The sequence below is a fragment of the Trachymyrmex septentrionalis genome, unplaced genomic scaffold, assembly GCF_001594115.1.
Source record: "Trachymyrmex septentrionalis isolate Tsep2-gDNA-1 unplaced genomic scaffold, Tsep1.0 scaffold83, whole genome shotgun sequence".
In the NCBI taxonomy this organism is placed as follows: domain Eukaryota; kingdom Metazoa; phylum Arthropoda; class Insecta; order Hymenoptera; family Formicidae; genus Trachymyrmex; species Trachymyrmex septentrionalis.
The window spans coordinates 3,198,136-3,218,458 of record NW_017306018.1 but is presented as its reverse complement, the minus strand read 5'-3'; the positions used below and the strand labels follow the sequence as shown (position 1 = coordinate 3,218,458).

General features: G+C 37.4%; 1 protein-coding gene across 4 annotated transcripts in view; it reads left to right on the top strand.

The window, feature by feature from the left end:
* The window catches only part of LOC108755134 (FERM domain-containing protein 5), a 32,434-nt gene extending 12,357 nt beyond the window's left edge, over window positions 1-20,077 (top strand). Inside the window, exons 3-12 of one of the 4 annotated variants that reach the window (XM_018497966.1) lie at window positions 1,242-1,284; window positions 4,811-4,987; window positions 7,018-7,229; window positions 10,488-10,643; window positions 11,742-11,756; window positions 12,477-12,565; window positions 15,168-15,394; window positions 15,734-15,901; window positions 16,975-17,481; window positions 18,942-20,077. In XM_018497966.1, coding sequence (XP_018353468.1) covers window positions 1,242-1,284; window positions 4,811-4,987; window positions 7,018-7,229; window positions 10,488-10,643; window positions 11,742-11,756; window positions 12,477-12,565; window positions 15,168-15,394; window positions 15,734-15,901; window positions 16,975-17,481; window positions 18,942-19,381 — 2,034 coding nt within the window. In that variant the 3' untranslated portion in view covers window positions 19,382-20,077. Of the gene's footprint in view, window positions 1-1,241; window positions 1,285-3,613; window positions 3,689-4,810; window positions 4,988-7,017; window positions 7,230-10,487; window positions 10,644-11,741; window positions 11,757-12,476; window positions 12,566-15,167; window positions 15,395-15,733; window positions 15,902-16,974; window positions 17,482-18,941 lie in introns of those variants that run through there. The other 3 variants (XM_018497968.1, XM_018497967.1, XM_018497969.1) reach the window with 3 other exon arrangements.
* Window positions 20,078-20,323: the final 246 nt, after the last annotated feature.

Here is a 20,323-nt window from a genome sequence, read left to right as displayed (position 1 = left end):
AAATAATACGAAATAAACTCAAGAGAATATACGCGAGGCTCTACATAATTTTGCACGGAATTATTTTTATTTCTCGTTTTATAGTCGGAAGATGTACGACCTTGCGATCTCGCTGTAAAACAGCATCCCGCCAGTGTTCTGGTCTTTCCGTTAAGGCCTGGTGAAATCAATATTGTCCTTCCGGACATCCGCAAACGTTCCATCGCCGTCTTTAAAAATTAACGTGCCGCACCCTATCCTCAAGCCATTCTCTTATTTCGCAATTCAATTCGTACCGTACGAGCGGAAATTTTTTAATAGGAATTGTAAATATTCTTCCATCATATTTGCGCAGTGCGACAATTTTTAAAGTTTGCACTTTCGATAAACGACAATGAACCCCGAAAGAGAAACGTGTCACCTATAAATCCTCCGAGAGTAATAAATTGTATCGTACGTCATATCGATTGTTACTACTCTAAGCGGCATCTGCAGAGACCTATCTATTCGTTTTTTAAAGGTGGCCATTGTAACGCTTAAAGAGATACACGATGAATCGTAGATCTATTTGCTCCGTTTTTATCCTCTTGTATGAATCCGCTGAGTAGTTTGAAGTGGTATGAAATTGCTCGGTGCAACTGATCTGATATATTATAGATTCCTAAAACTCATCGCGTAAATCTCTATTAATGTAACGGCTTACAGTTGCAACAATTATCTTTTGCGAAAGCAACTAATTCGACGATATAACATATAGTTTACGCACTCGCGTTAGAAAAACCAACGTGATGGTCACTTCAATCTTTTACTATTGCACTTTTCTCGTTGAAACAGTATGAGAACAGATCTCGTCGGTGTAATTTCTGGTAAATATCTTGTCACACTTACGAGCGAGCGTGGATTGTTACGATAGTATCGTTAGAGGCGCTTATGACAAAATTTTACGACGAGCTTTTTTGTTTCTCGTTCTTGCGCGGAATAGTTACACGAATTGGATAGCATTAGTACGGAGAAAAAGCGATCAGAAAATAAGATATCACTCGAAGTATCTTAAATTTATGTTACAAATGTAAATATTTAAATATATAGAATATATAGAATATTTGTTAGACTAACTTGTTAAACTGACTAACGGTAAATAAATGATAAGAATTTTTAGTAAACATATTCGCAACAGTATTGCGATTATCTTATGTATTTATTAGCTTGTTATATGTATATATATAGATATATTATATATTTGATTATCTCTTATTTTGCAGCATTGGCTGGACCTAGCGAAAACGGCAATCAAGCAAGTGAAAGGTCGGTATTACTCGGAATTTAATAAACTTTTTTCGCATGTGGGCGTACTATGCAGATCTTTAACCTGTGCAGAGACTTTATCTGTTTGACAAGTAGCGGGTGCTTAGAATACTTAAACATTTTTTTAAATTTTATTACATTTTTTACTAGTATATATATTATGTTATAGTTAAATTTATTAGCTTATATGCACCCTTATAAGATAGAAGAATGATGGAAAATAACGAACTCGAGACTTCTATAGGCAACTACCTTCCTTTTTTCTTTTCTAAAGTAAGGTATAAAAAATTATATTATACTTGAAGTGCTGTGGACTTCATTCCATCTGTTTATTTAAACCCAGTTTCTCATTTTTAATTAACTTGTAATTAGACTCAATCTGATGATATTGTAAAAATTGTATTTTTCTAGCTATGATTGTATATAAATTGATGATATTGCGGTGAGTAACTTTTAAAGTTATTACACATGCATACTACGAAACTAAGTGATTAATCGTAGCTACAAAAACATAAATTTTACATTATCTCACTGGGTCAAGTAAGATTATGTTTAAGCTTTAAGTTAGCCAGAAAATGAAAATGGAAAACCAATGTGTATCTCTATTCGTTCTGTTCTACTTTCGAAGAGGCGCATACCGAGCATTTCTCCCGCGAAGGTGCGTTCAAATTGCAACAACAATCTCATTCGTAACATGGCGTAACACGAGGCCATTAACTATAAGCAACGGATATGACTGTAATCCGAAACACACAAATCGGCGCCGGGCAAACGTCTTATTACGTTCGGAAGCAATCCCATTCTGCCACGGAAATTCTATACTGTCACAAAAGCGTTACGTACAGTCGATCCGCCATAATGACGTTGCCGCGTAGAGAACGCAGGTATCAGCGAAACAGCTGTGACCGAGGTAGGGTCGATCGTCGAGGTACGACTTTTCCCTCCCGCGTCCGATTACGTCGGTCGATGTCACATGAAAGTTTCAAGCAGTCGCGACCCGCTGGCCTATTCTCGTAAACTTGAACGAACTTCGAAGAGCAGACCTGTCCAAAAGGTTTTCAGATATTTTTTTTTTCTTATAAAATCCGGCCCAGCAATCACGCAATCCGTTTGAATAAATAAATTCTCTCTAAAATCCTTGGAGTGGAATCTAATCCTAAAGAATGACAATTGAATCAGCGTTGAGCCAAAAATGTGGCTCGATCGTTAATTTTTTAAAGTGATACTTCGCTCCTTCGACGATCTACAATTCGCGATCAAATTTGGAACCAGAATATTCTATTTATAATTTTGGGTGTCGCGTAATATAGAAAACATTCGAAGAAGTAAAATATATATCACTGATACATATTTTTTCTATATGTGTACATTTTATTTCTTTAACACGTTGAATGTCACATTGATATTTACATGATTTGCCCAAGGTGCCAACATGTTCTATGTATACTCCATTAATTTCTTCACACTATTGTAATAACGATGGTAATATTGATGAAAAATTGAGAAATATTGACATTTATTCGAATTATGTGTTTCTATTAATCTTGACATCGCCGGTCTTCCACGCCTTCCACAGCGCTACTGACAAACTGAATGCCAGTCACTGGTGACCCCGTGGCATTCAACGTGTTAAATATTTTCTATGTTACACGATACACAAAATTATAAATAAGATTCTGTCCCGAATTTAGTCATGAATTATGGATCGCCTAAAGTCTAAGGGCTTTAGAATTAAATTTCACTCGAAAGATTTCAGAGAGTTGGATGTCGCAGTAGTGGAAGCAAAATGAAAAACAAATACTCCTGCGCTCGCTGAGGGTGCACGACAGGAGTTGCGGAGATCCATCTTTGAGCCGGAATTAAGTAAATTCGAAGGGTTGGCTTTGAATTAACAATAAGAAATATTTCTGGATCACGAATGAGCGTTTTTGTCGCGTACCTGTTGATCTTAATGCTCGTAGAGCATTAAGGCGTTGGCAGAATTAATGTAACGATATATTTACGTTAGAAATGCATTCGTATTTAATTGTATGTATAATATAAAGCACCTGACGCAAGATCGAAACTGATTAAATATAACCTGTTTGATTGATATTCCATATGTTTTACGGAAGGTCAACGCTAGAGGCAGTTCGCGAGTATTTTACAATATATCTGTCGAAGGCAACGAGCTGTAATGATACCATATCGAATGGGATCACGACCTCGCATTATGGAGGCGGCAACGTTATGTTATCGCGAGTGTAGAGCTCGATTTGCATCGGCGATGCGTTCGTAAGTGTATATTTGCGCCAGCTGTTTCTTTTATTTCTATAAAATAAGTATCTACGTGGTTTTGCGCGCAACGTTCGAACATTCCTCTACGAGATACCTATACGTATATGACAAAATAATCATAAAATCTGTAAGTGTCCATTTTGAAAAGTGAGATTTCTGCTTATAATTTTGCGTGTCGTGTAACATAGGAAACATTTGAAGAAGTAAATACATACATAGAAAATATATATACACACTCATGAAACGGGTGAACTTACAAACATTGCATTCCCACATGCGAAGCCATTACTACCGCCATTGTCCGCTTTCATCTCTGTCTTCATTGAAGTGTTTTTATATGCGTAGGATATACTAGTAAATGCTATTTCCTTTGATATTGCGTGTGCCGATTATTGTTCTAAGAAGAGAAAGAAGGTCGATATACATATTGCTCTATTAAAAGACTAGTTATTGAGGAGATCGATATACATAACGCTCTGTTAAATTATTTCAAAATTCGCATTACAAAATTATATTGAATTGCATTTAATCCGATTGTTTGTAATAAATATACAATGATATATGTATATGTGTGTGTGTGTGTGTGTGTGTGTGTGTGTGTGTGTGTGTGTACGAAGGAGATTTAATAAATAATTTTTGCAGTATGGATAGGAATATTACAAAACATAAGTAATGCAGAATTTTTGGAATATGACTAGCATGTTACAAAATACAGAGATACGAGCAATATTTATACTGTTAACTTATAAGTAATTTAAGCACTGAGAAAAATTTCCGATTGAAAATCGATGAGTGATCATATCAATCAGAATTCTGGACTTGATCTCAACTTCAACAAGAATTTAATAACTTTACTCAGAAAATTCTGATTTGTCAATTTTTAAATAGAATTGCAATTAGTTCAACCAGATTCTTTCTACGTGTAGTCATATTATTAAATAAATACTATTAATCATACTATTAATTAAATAATCATACTGTTATACTACACTTACATAGATTGTAATGTACGGTTGTACATACTTATGATGACTTTGTGTGGAAGGGAATAAATATGAATTTAGCATACTTATGTTAAATTCAATGAATTTGCCAAGATACATTTTAAATCAAGCGCAGAATTATATTGAATAGTTTACCGAAATGTCAGTTGCGAGTGTTTCTCTTGCACGACAAAAGTACACAGGTCGTAAGTGAGGATGCTGGTTGGCTGAAACATATCCGACCTTTTACTATCATTATGTTTCAGACATGCACGAGATTTTGCTGTGCTTTCGCGTGAAATTCTACCCGCCTGATCCTCTGCGGCTAAAGGAGGAGATCACCAGGTATCAAGTGTACCAGCAGCTCAAAAGGGACCTGCTTTACGGGCGTTTGTGTTGCAGCCCCGGTGAGGCAGCGCTGCTAGTGGCTTGCATCGTGCAAAGTAAGTTTGTTCTTTTGGTCATTCTTCGTTGATTTTTTTATTTTTGAATTTTATATCATAATGTCGCGTCTTAATGGTAGAAAAGGTAATGAAGTGCAAGAATAACTCATCTCACCGCCCGGATCTTAAGCTTTACGCTGCTTTAGTCTTTATAAACGAAAAAAAAAGACCTTTATTTCTATCATATATATTAATTGTCTATCATTTTTTACTTAAAATTATGTCTTTCAATCTTATTTTCTGTAATCAAGAATATTTATTATGAAATTGTGTTAATTTCATAATTTCTGTTAGTGAAAATTCATTTTTTCTTGGAAAGTAGCTGAATTAAATAATTATAAACTAGCGATTATAAATGATTAGTGTGGTTAGCGTATCTAATATTGGACTGTCGTGAATAATGAACGATCATGACGTTTGCAGTCAACATTGTTTCTGCAGTTTCAGCTTCTCTTTCATGTGTCCATTCGGTCAATTTATTCCTTTATCTCGACTTCGGGAATCCCATAATTCAGGATTTCCTTTCCAGTGACCCATCGCAGTCATCATGTATCACCCACCCCTCCCATTGATCGTTGCCCATCGATTGTGCAGCACCATTTCCGTAAAATATACGATTGCGTGGCTTTATTTTCTCTGAAGTTCATACAAAAAAAATTGTCAGTTAATACCTCGAATCTGTCAACGTCTCTCGTGAAATGCGATTAAGCGTGCTATGAAGTAAAGTCGATAGACGAATAATGAGAGAGCTGTTCAAATACAGTTCGCTACCAGATTAATTAATGTCAAGTTACGTCATCAGTCTTAAAATTGTAATCGATGGAACCTTTAATACATATTCGCACATGCATATCCCGCTAAATTTAGTTCCTTGATGTGATTTAGCGAGAAATGCAACTGTCTATTTATGGAATCTCAGATTGCGATCGAAGCCAGTCTAAAAAGTAACCTTCCAGAGTCGGTGTCCTTTTATAGGTTTAATTGCGGAATCAACCTTTTATTTGTCTTACGATCTCGTTATTGAGAAGTACATAAGAGAGCCATCGATGATCCATCACTTTCCACCCGATCGTGACTCTTTGTATTAAAACTTCGGTCGTCGACCATCGATTCTTAGACCGTTCACCTTCCAGCGAATCGTGGCCGCAGCTATAAAAACTATTCGCTTGCCGTTGGATCTTTTTGCTGACCTTGGCAATAGCTGTTCTTGTACGTTCCTCGTAGCGGAACGCAATCGGTATGCGTTTCCCCTGTTTGCTAAAGTAGGCCGTTTTTCATGTGCAGATTCCTCGCACGTTCTTCGCAAAATAAATGCCTTCTTTTACATAGGACGTAGGGTCTCATCAACTAAAGAAGATGGGAAACTGCCGCGGATTAGTTAGTTTCGATTAGATATTTCGAGAAGATTTGCTTGCTTTTCCTTTCCGTCATTTGTCTTTGACATCCGGTTCATGCAGCGCTCATTTCTCCATTGCGGATGATTTATATCCAGTCGTGCACGCCCTGTTGCAATTTGAGTAATAGCCGCGATGAGCGCTCGTTATTTTTCTAACTATCTGCCATGCGATCTCGGAGTGTATTTAATAATTACCCTCGTCAAGCATCTTTTTCTTATAGGAATTAGAAAAAGGTTTTTTCTAAATTTTACAAACCTACAAGGGAAAGGGAGATTTTGCTGAAGCAACGCTGAAAAATTTCACTAACTACAGATCTGAAAATAATTTTGTGGGACCATCAAAATGATGTAGGATGCTCTGAACTAGTCGTTATATTGTCAAAATTTTGTGCACCATTTCGATAGTCCAATCAAATTATTGTCAGATCTGTATTTAGCTGAATTTTTAAATATTTCAGCCAAGTCGTTCTCTTTTCGTGTACAATTTACGATCATCTTCAACCTCACGTATTTTCTTACCGCTGTCAATAAAAACGTATAAACTCTGTGCGTAGAATATTTATGTGAAATAAAGAATGAGAAGGAACGCGCAATTGATACTTACGAGATGGCCTTTCTTTTCCGGAATTCTCAGGTGAATTAGGAGATTACGATCCCGAGATCCACGAAGGGAACTATATTTCCGAGCACAAATTGCTGAAGACGCAGACACCGACGATCGAGGATAAGGCGATGGACCTACATCAGACTCAGTTGAAGGGGTTCACTCCGGAACAGGCGGAAAACTACTTCCTCAGGATAGCCTCGCAATTGGACACGTACGCGGTCGATCCACATCCGGTCAAGGTAATTTTTGTTATTTCCGCACGCTCCTTAAAACATCGAGTCAATATAATATCAAAGGATTTTCAATTCGGAAAATTTGTTCCTTGACTTTCGTTTCAACTTACTCGTTCACGAATATCACCGATATCACTAACAGAACCTGGAAACTTGCTATTTGAACTTTTATCAAAGAAAGATCCCAAAATGGGTCGAATGTTGACTCAATAGTAGTCGAAGTAGTCGTGATCAACAATGTGGACGACAACATTATCGAGGGACAAACTTGAAAGTTGCTAACGGGTTGATAGCGTGACCAACTCGAGTGAGCTCTCATGGTCGTTTCCTTTCGTGATGCTAATGATGCCCTTCTTTATTTCCGGCAATATGTTTCAATCCGGTAGCGATGTACTGTTGTCCTTTGATACACCAATGAACGTTGCTTCTTACGCGATTCTTTACAGAGTGGCGTCTGTTTGTTTACTTCGTTTGAAAATTTAAGGCCGGTCGACGATTTATTGTTGTAATCATGATATAAGAACACCAGATGAACCAATTTCATGAAGTACAGTCGTTCAAAGTAATGACATTATTTGTGATCAATAAAAGATTGATCTCAAATATTATAAGCCAATGTAAAACCGCTATTAGAAATTTACTAATCAGAAATTTATCTTATCAAATTATTTTATTCAGCATTATTAACGGGACGAATTACGTTTTCGATGACCTTCTTTGCTTGGAAAATTTGAGACTTTAAATTACATATAATATTTGTTTGTTAATCACTTTTTATTATTACAGATCGTTTGATTGTTCCAAGATCAAAAAAGAAGCTTTCACTCAATTGTTTCAATATTCTTATGAAAAATGCAGATTGCAATCCGGGTGCGAGAATAACGCTTCGGCGCAAATTTTGAGATCGATGAATGCAGATTAATAAATTCGAACACGGCCGTATAGGTATTGCGTTTAAAGCCGTATATCTCGCCTATGTCGATAAGAGTTTATAACCGGTTTATCTTCCTCGCGAGAGAACGATCGCCCTTTGTATGCTTGTTTCATAAATTGGCGACTTTTTTTTTACTTCGCCACGATATTCGACTGCTTTAAAGTGTTCGAACCTAGTTCGAATGTCTGAATCTAGTTACATTTCCATTATTGCTATGTGATAACTAAATATCTTAAATGTCACCGCGTTATCATCGTGTATGTGTATAACTGTAAAACGTGAGTTATATGTGTATAACTTGAGAGCACATATTACAAATTTCAATATAAATATTATTAATGTAAGCTAACGTGTACGTTACATGGGATACTAAATACAGATTTCCATTTACTCGTCCACCATTTAGTTCGCAATTTAATTTACAATAATTCCGAATCGCCCGGATTTTATTTTTCATGACGGAACAATTTTGCAAGCTACAAAACGTTTTCAGAGATAACCGATTTTAGCTGCTATTGACGTCTCTGCCAATATCACAGAATATGAAGTAACGTTCATTGATATTCAAACGAAGAGCAAGTCTTCCGCGGGATTTCCTCAAGAGCGCATCTATTATACGCTGTCGACAACCGATTGAGGATTCGTTCGTTGAAACATCTTTATCCGATTGTTATCGTGATATATATATACCATCCGCATACACTTAGCCTCCTAACTTATACGAATCAATATACGAATCAAGAAGAGCACAATTGGAAAATTGAACATATTTTACGTGTCCCAAACGGTCCATTCAAATTTTAGTGTTAATTTAACACAAAATGAATATGTTAGTAACACAAATATAAGATAAAAAAATTAACACAAGAAAGTAATACTGACACAATTTGTAACCAAAATGTGAAAGCATTTTTTTTTAAGTAAAATTAACATTTACGATATTAAATTAACACGTATTTCATTTATTTGTTTCTTAGAATTTAAAACACAATATTTTTATGTTATTTATTAACTTACTCATAAATTGTGTTATTTTCACACTGAAATGTTAAGAATCAATTTGACACAAAATATTTAAATAACATAATCTCATTATGTTCAATTAACATTCGAATATATTAAAGACTCAGCAGAAAATTTTAACAAGGTTTTTCTTTTAACAAGAAACGAATCATTTCCAGCACAAATACAAAATATTTTTACTATGTGAACATTTCAGAAGTAGAGAAGTTAATCACTAGGAAATGTATTATGTAAGTACATATATTATATAACGTCTTGCATTATTTCTATTAATATACATGATGTAAGAACATTCTTAAAATCCTGTTCCAAGGTGATGAAATAATCTATCTCCTAAGCGATAAAATGCTTTTTAATATTAACTCTATCACCGACACATTTTCAATATTGCTAATGCAACGTACTCTATTGTTTAATTAATGTCTCGGTCGATCGATACGCCCATTGAAACCGCTGTCGTTATCTTTGCCGGAATCCTCTCGCTGACAAATAAATTGCGATATATACGACTCAACGGTAAACTAACAATCTCCGTGTTCCGTATCGTTCGCGAGGAAAAACAACCCGCTATTATTCATCCCGATGCATTCATTGCACTCTCTCGTCGCGAGAGGCGAGTACTTGATGACGTGGTAGCACCTGTCGTCTATTGGTTTTTTACTTCCTGCCTGCATGGCGACATTTTTCGCTGAAGAAGTAATCGCGATCCACTGTTGCGACCGTCTTCCGTTTAAGGGAAAATGCCATTTTTATGACGCGACATCGTGAGAACTATGAGACATAGCTCTCGCTTATACTCGAGAAAGGATACCTGCACAGTATCGTCTGCAAAGTATCTGTTTCACGCGCTAAACGTTCGTCTCATTGGCTGTTACGACGTACGACGTACGATGTTCTTATCGGAAAAGGTCGACAATGAGGCATTGAATAAATCGTGGAAAGAAAAAAAACAAACTCATTGAAGAAATAGACAGAGAGCGAATAATAATACATTACAAATGTAATTGCCGTTTATTTTAATAAAAAAACTTTCCATGTAATTAGTTTTATCTGGAAGGACAATTATATGTATATGCAAATTGCTTTCCCTACGCTATCGATAAAAATTGAACGACAATTTCCGTGATGTGAACAAGAAGTGACGTAACGATTGAACTTCAGGATAATCCTTCCATAGCGAATGCGTTAACTCTAAATGGAAATTTTTCTTAAATTCTCTCTCGCATTATCCATACGAACGTTGCATTGCGTTTCCGGCCACGTTGCGATTTTATTTTCTGATAAATGCGTTCGTGTTACATTTACAGGATCCCGACAAGGGCACGCAGCTTCATTTAGGCATTAATCACTGTGGGATTCTAACATTCCAAGACTCACGAAAAATTCAGCATTTCCGCTGGTCGGAAGTTCAAAAGATCAATTTTGAAGGAAAGATGTTTATTGTGCATGTGACGATAAACGAGGTAAGCATATTTGTTGTTGACTGCCGGACGAAAACGACGAATAAACGCGGAATATTCCACATCTAGATAATTAAAATTTTCCACATAAATTTTCATTTTAATTATATAACCATGTTATATAAAAGAACTTTGTAATGTCGTTTTTAATTGCTGAAATTGAAATTGTATTAAACACATTATATGGAAAATACAAACGTGGGAATAACATCTAGTAAGACGCAAGCTTTGCTAGCCTAGATGTATCGCGTGATGCGTTGCATGAAGTCAAATGTAAATGAAGTTTTTAATATTGAGTCGTTATTTGGTTCTAAAATTCGTACAATTTGTACTGCTCGTATGAATGTTAGAATCGGCAGGATATTGCGGGCAACTTATTTGCATCTCGCGATGCAGATACACATCTGCACTCTACCACCGTTTGCCTCGTAGAAGAAATATTTTGCCGCAATATCTTTACGATTTCTTCTTTCAAACAAAGCTATGGAGGCTTGTACGAATTTTACAATTTGCTTATTAAAACATTATAATAAATAAAATTATCTTCACTGTAAATTCTTTTGAAGTAGAATTTCTAAAGAGTGAGATTCCAAAGAATTTAAAGATTACCTCAACTATTTTACAGCAGATTATATAATGAGATGTCAGAACGAATTTTTATTTTGCTTTTTTTTTTTTTTATTATTGTGCGAGACGACTTTTCTGATTGTGAATATTGCAATTTCCTCAGCGTTTTAGTCATAAATTTAGCCGAAAGAAATTCCCCTTTGATAGAGGTTTCTTCCTGCCGACTTTTAAACACACGACGGTAACAAGGTTCTTTGTCGTATTAAAAGATCTTCGTCGGAATTATTTAATCGTTTTTCGTGTTATGCAGTTTAGACCTTTAAGCCCTTGGAAAACCTTGTTTTATCTCGACAATTTCTAATTACGAACACTACGTATACTATGTTACAATAATCGCACGTGAAAATGCGCGCTCTCATTCGTGCATGACTCGCTCGCGTGCAACGTATGCGTGCAGTATGTGCATGTGACGTCAGACACTACGTGATTGTAAGTCAAGTAATCCTATTGTTTCTCTCTGCTGGACTCGTGCAGGACGTGAGGACAAAGGTGAGTTAGAGAGCGATTTTAATCGCGGGATTTTAATACGAGTACTTAACTATAGTATTACAACTAATATAGAAAAAAAAGTGAGAAAAACACGTCGAAGACAAAAAATCATCTTAAAAAACGATCTTGAATGATTTCCATGCGTGTTCGTATGATTTGCGTTTATCAAAATATGAAATAATACAGATGCTTTCAGGAGATGCGTATCTCGTGACTCACGTCGCCCCCCTCCCCCTGCGAATAATAAATCTTTCTTATCTCACGAAACCCCTTGCCTTCCCATTATTTCTCCTTGAGTAATAAAATCCGAAATAAAACAGCTGTCTTTGCCATTTTGAAGCTATACATGTTTACAGGATATCTCATTTTCAAATTGGAAATTTCGACCACGAAAGGCGTGGCGGATCGTGCACTTCGAATGCAATAATATTCACTTTATTTTATTTTGTGATTGTACGTGACGTTGCAGTATTCTCAAACAAGTGATTGTCATCGTGCAATCGTTAAAGAATATCACCACCGATCGTTGAAATAAGATACAGATATCAATCTACTCGTTTTTTTCCCCTCTCCATTTATTTATCTTGTCCGAAGTACAAAGATAATCAATTTTCTCTTGGCTTTTTATTTTGTAAAAATGCAAATATTTGCTCACAACTAATATACGTATAACGTCAAGATAGGATATTTTTCGAGCGTCTTCGTATTTGCAATTTTCAGAAAAAGCATCTCGTCGGGTTCAAATGTCCCACAGCAACGAATTGTCGTCACGTGTGGCGGTGCGCCATCGAGCAGATGCTGTTTTTTACGTGAGTACCTCTTTTACTCGTGTTTCCCCTGAAAGCACGTATGAGATTTATCATGTTTTACATCGCATGGCATTTTTACTACTTACGGAGAAGCTTTTACATCCATTCACGTGTTCTCACCATTATGCGTATTCCTGTATATTAATGATTCAAATGCGCAAATGATGCTTATACATTTTAAATAAGAGACAAGTATTTTCTATTTTATAATATTATTTCCGACTTTTTCGAGGTGTTTTTTTTTTTATTTTATTTTATTTTTTTATTTGATATGCCGCATTCGAATCACTATGCGAAATTGCAGTGACGGAACTGCTAATCTCTTTTTCATGAAAATTTAGTAACGATCAATCAGTTGCAGATCCCCTTAGCTTTTCGTATCAAACTTGAGGAAAGTTTGTAAAATGTCTTCCGGCGCATTTTCGCATTTTGGCCACGTCGTACGTGTGGCTTTTTCGAAATTCCCGAACATAAGTAATTGAGCTGAGCCGTAAAAGTAGCTCCAGTGCTTCTGTAAAAGATGCATCCGAGCCCCGGAAATATTGCTGACATTCACATGCACGGTTTATCGTTACTATCGCCCGGTCAAATTTAATGCTTCTACCATAAGCATTGATGGATGCCCGAACGAACGCTTGTGCTTATAGAAGGTTGTTTCAGCAACGAACATATCTTTTTTCAATTCGTACATGGTACTATATATCTGTGTATGTAGCGAACATTGCAATTTTATGAGTGTCATTTAAGTGAATTTGTGCTAAAAGTGAGTATTTCCATACAGTAAATGTCAAATTTAAAACGAAAATTGCCCTGAACACTTCGTTCGTCAAATATCATTCTGTACGAATTTCAATCAATTTTGCAGTCGCGTAAACGCAACTATTTTCAAGTAAACGTATTGTCAATAATAACTCGATCTGTGTTTATAGTTCAGTGTTCTCAACATTTCGTAAATTTGTCAAAATCAATTAAAAGACTAACTATACGGAAATTGCGTCCCGGTAAAATGAATTAGTTTTTAGTTTAGTGGTGGACAAGAGGTTGTTCATGGTGTCATAAATAATAATAGGGCTCAATAATTATAATTATAATTGCCAATATAATTAGTGCAGGGTCTTTTGTATTTTTCGTAATAAAAAGGTGATTCCACTTTTCGAAATTTTTTAACGAAAACAGGAATGTTAAATCCATCTAATGTATTCCTCTTTACGTGAAGTTACATCGAAATGAAGATTTGGAAGATTCTGTCATTATAATAAATGGAATCAAAGGATTACTGGAGAGTTGCATCTTAACATTGGTCTATTCACTTGTAGTTGAAGATATACCTGTCAATGTTTCGAATGCACGTTAGAAATGATAAACAAGGTTAAAATCGCTCGCGATTAACGACTGTTGTCTTGTCAGGATAATTTGGCTGTCATCCAGATAATTAAAGTACAGTTTCTAACTTGCAACGTTGATGCCTGCCACGAGATAGGATTCGCAATAGAAAATCAGCTTTGTTTCAGCTTTAATTACCAATTTCTTTTGTTTTTAAAGAACAATACGACGTTATATTATACGAAGAACTATAACAGCTGTCTATAACGGGTGGACTAAAAAATATCCATTTCTTGGAGACGTTAAATAAAACTGCACTTTGGAATTGAACGCGAAAAACGGCATTAGGGGAAACGATCTGATTAATTAGATAGAGGTATTATCCACACACACACACACAAAAGAGGAATCAAATTCCTGCGGATTCCATTGAAATTCGGCGAGTTGTCCAAAGCAGCGAACGTGATTTCAGCCACGGGACTAGCGCACTCTTGCTCCGGGTTTATTCCGCTCAGTAAATTTATGCGAGCATAAATCCTCTGCTTATAGTTGGATTTCAGTGCGAGTGAAGGCCTATTCTCGATACTTGCGATATTTATGCCTGTTCGCACGACGCCTCCGGTGCAAGTGAATGAAATTCATGTATGACGATTCAAACGAGCTGATTAATCGCTCCTGACGGTATTCTTTTCGAACAAGTTTTAAAGAGACGCGTTCAGAAGCGTTTTATCACGGTGGTATAATACTCTGCCGCAAATATTTATCGGATTATATAAAATTTATAAATATACGACGACTCTCTCTCTCTCTCTCTCTTCGAGATCAAATCTAATAGTGAAAAAATTGGAAAACGTCAAAGACAGCCAACATGGATATTGATGCACAGCTTAAATTTGTAATTATCAATTACATAAACGATGTTGCATCTCTCGCAAACATTTTTAGTAATATTTTTAATCCTCCTCAAAGCTTTAATCATAAACAATTGTGATGACGACATAATCAGCGTAAATATTATAATTGTAACAGAACTCGCGAACTAGAGTTATAAATATTACATATTCAATAAGCTGATAAAATTTCGTGTCGTGTAGAACAATCAACGCTAAGAGATTCACAATAGAATCAGTTTTGTTACCGCAGGTAACGGTACACGTCCGATATCGATTGAAATATAAAGTGTTATACATGTATTTAAATATTTATAATTGTTGATTATCGATCCCGTGCGAGTATATAGAATATCACGAGTAACTTTTAACGGCTTGATTGTGTGCAGCTTGCCGAGGGCGTCGGATGCGCCGGTGGTAAGTGGCGGCTCTATCTTCTCGTGGGGATACAAATTTAAATATACCGGAAGAACGGAGAGGGAAGTTCTGGAGGAGGCAGGACCACTCCGGAAGGAGGAACCGCCGATACAACGCTGCCAGACGACGTGTTTAAGAAGAAAGGCCAGCAGTGTACCGGCGACCCCCAGCACACCGAGCCAGGATCTCGTCGAAATACGTGAGTAATTTTTTTTCACCGCCACGTAATTTGCGTACACACTGTCGCTTTTTGGTGGTCCATGTTCGCGATATTACCATTGTACAGAAAAAACGCGTGTTTCGCGTTTTTGTCGGTAGATGAGTAATTTCGCGAACGCGAACCACCAGAACACGCATCTTTCCGGAGAATGGTAGACGTTTAGGTAAATTTAGGAATTTGTTGGGGATTTCGATTGTCATAATTTTACGCAGCGACGTGACTTTTTTTTAAATAAAATTAAGGTATATTGTAAAGAGTAATTGAAATGCGATCTCTTAATGTATGAACTGTACAAATTTGCTTTCCCTCGCATTTCAGGATATTCCAGCTTACCACGTAGCTGTCACAGCGCGGGCCTGGATGGCACCGGGATGCTGGAGGGCGGTGCGGGGGTTCCCCTCAGCTCGCCCTACTGCCCAGACAATACCTTGCCCCTTCTGGAGACCGTATCCGAGGACCAAGAGATTCACGCCAGGAGAAACAACGGTTAGTTGACGAATCTAATAATCTTTACGCCTTTTCTCTCTTTCTCTTCCTTCTCTCTCTCTCTCTCTCTCTCTCTCTCTCTCTCTCTCGCTCTATTTTTTTTTCTTTCTTTATCTATCTCTTTCACTCTTTCTCCTGTTTGAAACATTGAATTCCTTAATCTTGTTCAGCCTCCTCGTCCATTCGAGTCCATCGCCGCGACGCATGAGTACACGATATAATAACGAAACAGCGATATATTAACCTGTCAAAAGCTTGTTTGGAACTTGCATTTAAATTTCATAAAGGAGAAATATATACTTTTAGTTAGATATATCAACGATCAAATCAGTAGTTTTAATTATTACTCGCGTGGGATGTCTAGAACGCTCCCAAGCTTATAAATTCGCTAAATGTATGAATGCTGTTTATACATATTTAGTGCAAATTGTTCTACAAAATTAAAAGAATTTCTTCGTATTTATTTCTATCTAAAGGATATATATATAGAATATGAATTTTTATTTAATTTTAAATTATAAAAAAGGAATACTAAAAATTGAGACATAAAGTTAGAATATCAGAAACATCCCACGCGACTAATTACGTTAGAAAAAGCCACGCGAGTAATGTAAAGTTAAGGTACTATAGTAAGAGAGAAAATATAATATTTAGTCTTCGACAGAAATTAGTGCATGAAGAAGCAACATGCGAAATTTTCTCTCGTCTGGGAGAGCGAGATAATCTTTCGGTCCTACATCCTTATCGATTTGAAGTTAAGTACCCTTATATCAAAGAAGACAATTAGAAAATTCGAAAGTTAGTACATTTGTTCATTATTCTTTTTTGTTTTTTTTATATAAAAGGAAGAATTCCAAGTATAAAGATTGAAGTAAATCGAATTTCCGGTCGCTCGCATTGCCCGCTTAATCTCAAAGAATAAACGTCGATCGTGCATCGAGCGTTTATAAGCGACGCGTAATCGGAGAAAAACCTCTTTTTTTTTTTTTTTTTACGGGACTGCCGCCGCCGCTTCTTTGGCTTTTTAGAACCTTCGGTTGATTTGTTTTCTCCTTTTCTTTCTGTTCTTTTAGCCGTAGACGAAAATGATACGCATGCGAGTGCCACCCACACGTCTACTACTACCATCACCACCACCACTACCACCATCACCACTTCCAACACCATCACCACAAACCGTGCGAAAGCCAAACTGAAATTTCCCAAGAGCACGCTGAACCGACCGCAACCGTTGTACAGTCAGAAAATAGTGATAGGCTCAGAGGAGCTGGCGGGCCACGACGTCGAGCACGTCGTGCGGCAGCGCATTAACGCCCTGATTAACGAGCGGTGCCCAATGGTGGTGCGGTCGACCGCCCTGATAATCAAGAGCTCGAAGGCGCCGGCGAGCGCCAACGGACGGATCCCTGTCAGAAGCGTACGTTCCGCGCACGACGGTAAAACGCGGGTAGAGGTAAGCGAGATCGACGGCGGGGTAGGCCGCGAAGCGACGACGAAGACCGCCAACGGTTGCGCGAATCTGGCCGCGAGGCCGGGACTGTCGAATGGATTCGATCATTCGGGACAACGGGAGGCAGCAGGTAAGCGCGAAGACGCCCCAGGACGATGAAACGTCTAAGACCTTGGGTGCGTTCATTTGCGCGGCGGTTAGCGCAGAGAGTATCGTTTGATCCTGGTTTAACACTCGGTGTGTGTTTGACACGCAATCAAGGATAAAGTAATGCTTCCGCGTGAACCGCCGCGTAAACGAATGCAGGGCTTCCGTTTCCTTCTTCTTTCCTCCTCCCTCTGTCTCTTCCTCCGCCAGTTGCGTATAGTCGCGTATTAAACCTCGCCTCTCCTGTACGCTCCTACGTGTACGTCGTTATCGTTGGAGTTGGACTCTGCTTTGTCACCTTGCGTCTTCCTTTATGTTACGCTTTTCGACTATTGCGGTCTGCATGGGCTTGCGCCTGTTAACGTATACAAACCGACACATCCGATCACGTTCTCCCTGAATCCGTGACATATATAATAGTGAATCCGCGAGATACTTCGACCATCGTACTTTGCTAACTGGTTATTGGATAAAATCGTAAAACCACTTTTTTTTTGGGATATCTCGAATATTCAGGAGTCACTGAAAGATTCCCTTCGTATAGCCAAGTCCCGAGTACGATGGTTAAATTGAAATAAAATAACGATTGCAATTATATGAGTGTACGATGATTACAGGAGTGCACGCGCATACGTAAATTCACGTAAAGTAGTTTTCTGTCGATTCCCTCTGCAGAGTCAGTTTGCAGAGATCGATAATCTAATAGCGAATTCAATTGGACTCACTGCGCACTGGTGCATATTAGAGCTGCAGTACAGAAATTAACGTAAAGGTATTAGATATGTGTTTAATATAAGTATAAATACAGGTTAAATCGTGAAATTCTCAATACATTTTATCGCACTTAAGTAAAATATGTATCTTATAATTCGAAATAATTGCATTTCACCTTTCGATTCAGATTAATCAGTATACGGCTTTAATATGCACTGACACGTCCAACCGAATTTGCTATTGCTCTCTCCCAAACGCGGGCCATTGTTACGAAATCTTTTTTGTATGTATTGTTTTTTCAATGAAATTACAGATTTAATTAAATGAGATTAGACGTGAAATATACTTTTAAAGCTTCCTTTCGAATTCTTCTCTTTGTTATTTGTATACAATTGAATTAGCTTATCGCCAAACAGCTGTTATTTTATTCGAGATTTTACATTTGTACTTTTCGTTCTATATGTAGAATTTTGTTTTTTTTTTGAGAATTAAAGCAAAGGAAAACATTATGCTCGGGTAGACAAACGGAAGTGAATCGTTACAAATAAAAGAATTGTCTCAGTTGACTTAACGATGTCGTGAAAAACTCAGCAAACTCCACGAACGCAATCCTGAAACCTCAGAGTGGGATCGTCAGAAAACTCCGCACATGTAACGTCTTCGTCTCTTACGAGTCACTTACGCTAACACAATCAGCCAATAGCATCGATCGCGTCCTTTCTGTTTCAGTCGGTCAGCACGAGGGCGAGGCGAACGATTACTACTTCAGGGACTCCTTCGACCATTCCTCGTCAGAAAGCCAGTTGTTGGACGCGTCCGGTAAGCCGCACAGCCGTTCGGTCACACCGGTACCGAAGATGCAGAAACTGCAGAATTCCAAGCTCTGCCTCCAGCAGCAGCAGCATCATCATCATCAGCAGCAGCAGCATCAGGGTGTCCGACGCGTGGCCAGCGGCAAGATCAAACACAGGAGCTTGCACGTGGTCAGGATCTTTATACCGGCGTTCATGCTGACGATCACGGTGCTGTTCATCGTGACGGTACTGGTGTTCGAGACGGACACAACGCTGTTCAACAGCTTGCGTAAGACACCGGAAATGGTGGCCTTAAGGAGCCAATATTACGTTCCGATCAAGGAGTTCCTGCGGACCAAGCTCGGCCTATTCTGATGTGACAAGATGACCGGGCCGAAGTCGTCCTACGTCATCGTGTAGCTCGCTCTCCCTTCAGTGCCAAGTTGCTAGGATGGACTTGTGATTGAGAGTATTTACGGTCCGCAAGTCGCGGAGAAAAGAACATGCACGTCCTTTTCCTATCACTCCCTTCTTCGTCCCTTCTACCTCCCTTCCCTCGTTGCGCGCTATCGCGTTGCAACTTGGTCGCACGAACGTAAGTGCTTCGGACCGAAAAGATCAAGTGCTACCGGAAGCAGAAGAGAGACGAGAAATATCGCGTTGATGGGATCAGCCGAGGTCCGAATCTCACGTGAAGTACGCATTCCGAATTCTAATTCAGTCGATAGGAAATCGGAATTTTGTATAAAAAAAAGAAACTGTACAAAGATTGTATTTAATCGAGATGTAAGCAGGATGTATAAAACTGTGTTTATGCGTTTTTTTTTTTTGTTTTTTTTTTTTACTGTAATACGCTTATTGTTTTTACGAAAAGCTTATTGTTTTTACAACCACGCGTTTTATTTTATTAAGTTTTCTTGTTATTGAACTTCTCATTATTTAATTAACTCGTTTATACCAGTCGCTGCTAACTCGTCTGCTATTTCAGCAGGATGTAGATCCGTAAAACCAACATATTTATCTTGTATTAATATTAAGTTCCGCTAATGAAATGATTTTCTTTTACAAGAATAATTGCAGTATATATTTGTTTAATAAACGTTAATAATTGATTTATTGAATACATTGGAATACATGTAATAAATTTTAATATATCTTCACACAGTTACAATATCTAAAAACAATCTTTTGATTATTATTAACGATCGAGTCATCTTAAAAATACCATTAAGTTGATTTTAAAAACTCGTTATAATAAATATATCACATGAAATTGTAGTATTTCGCATTAGTTGTATTACAATATTTTATACATGT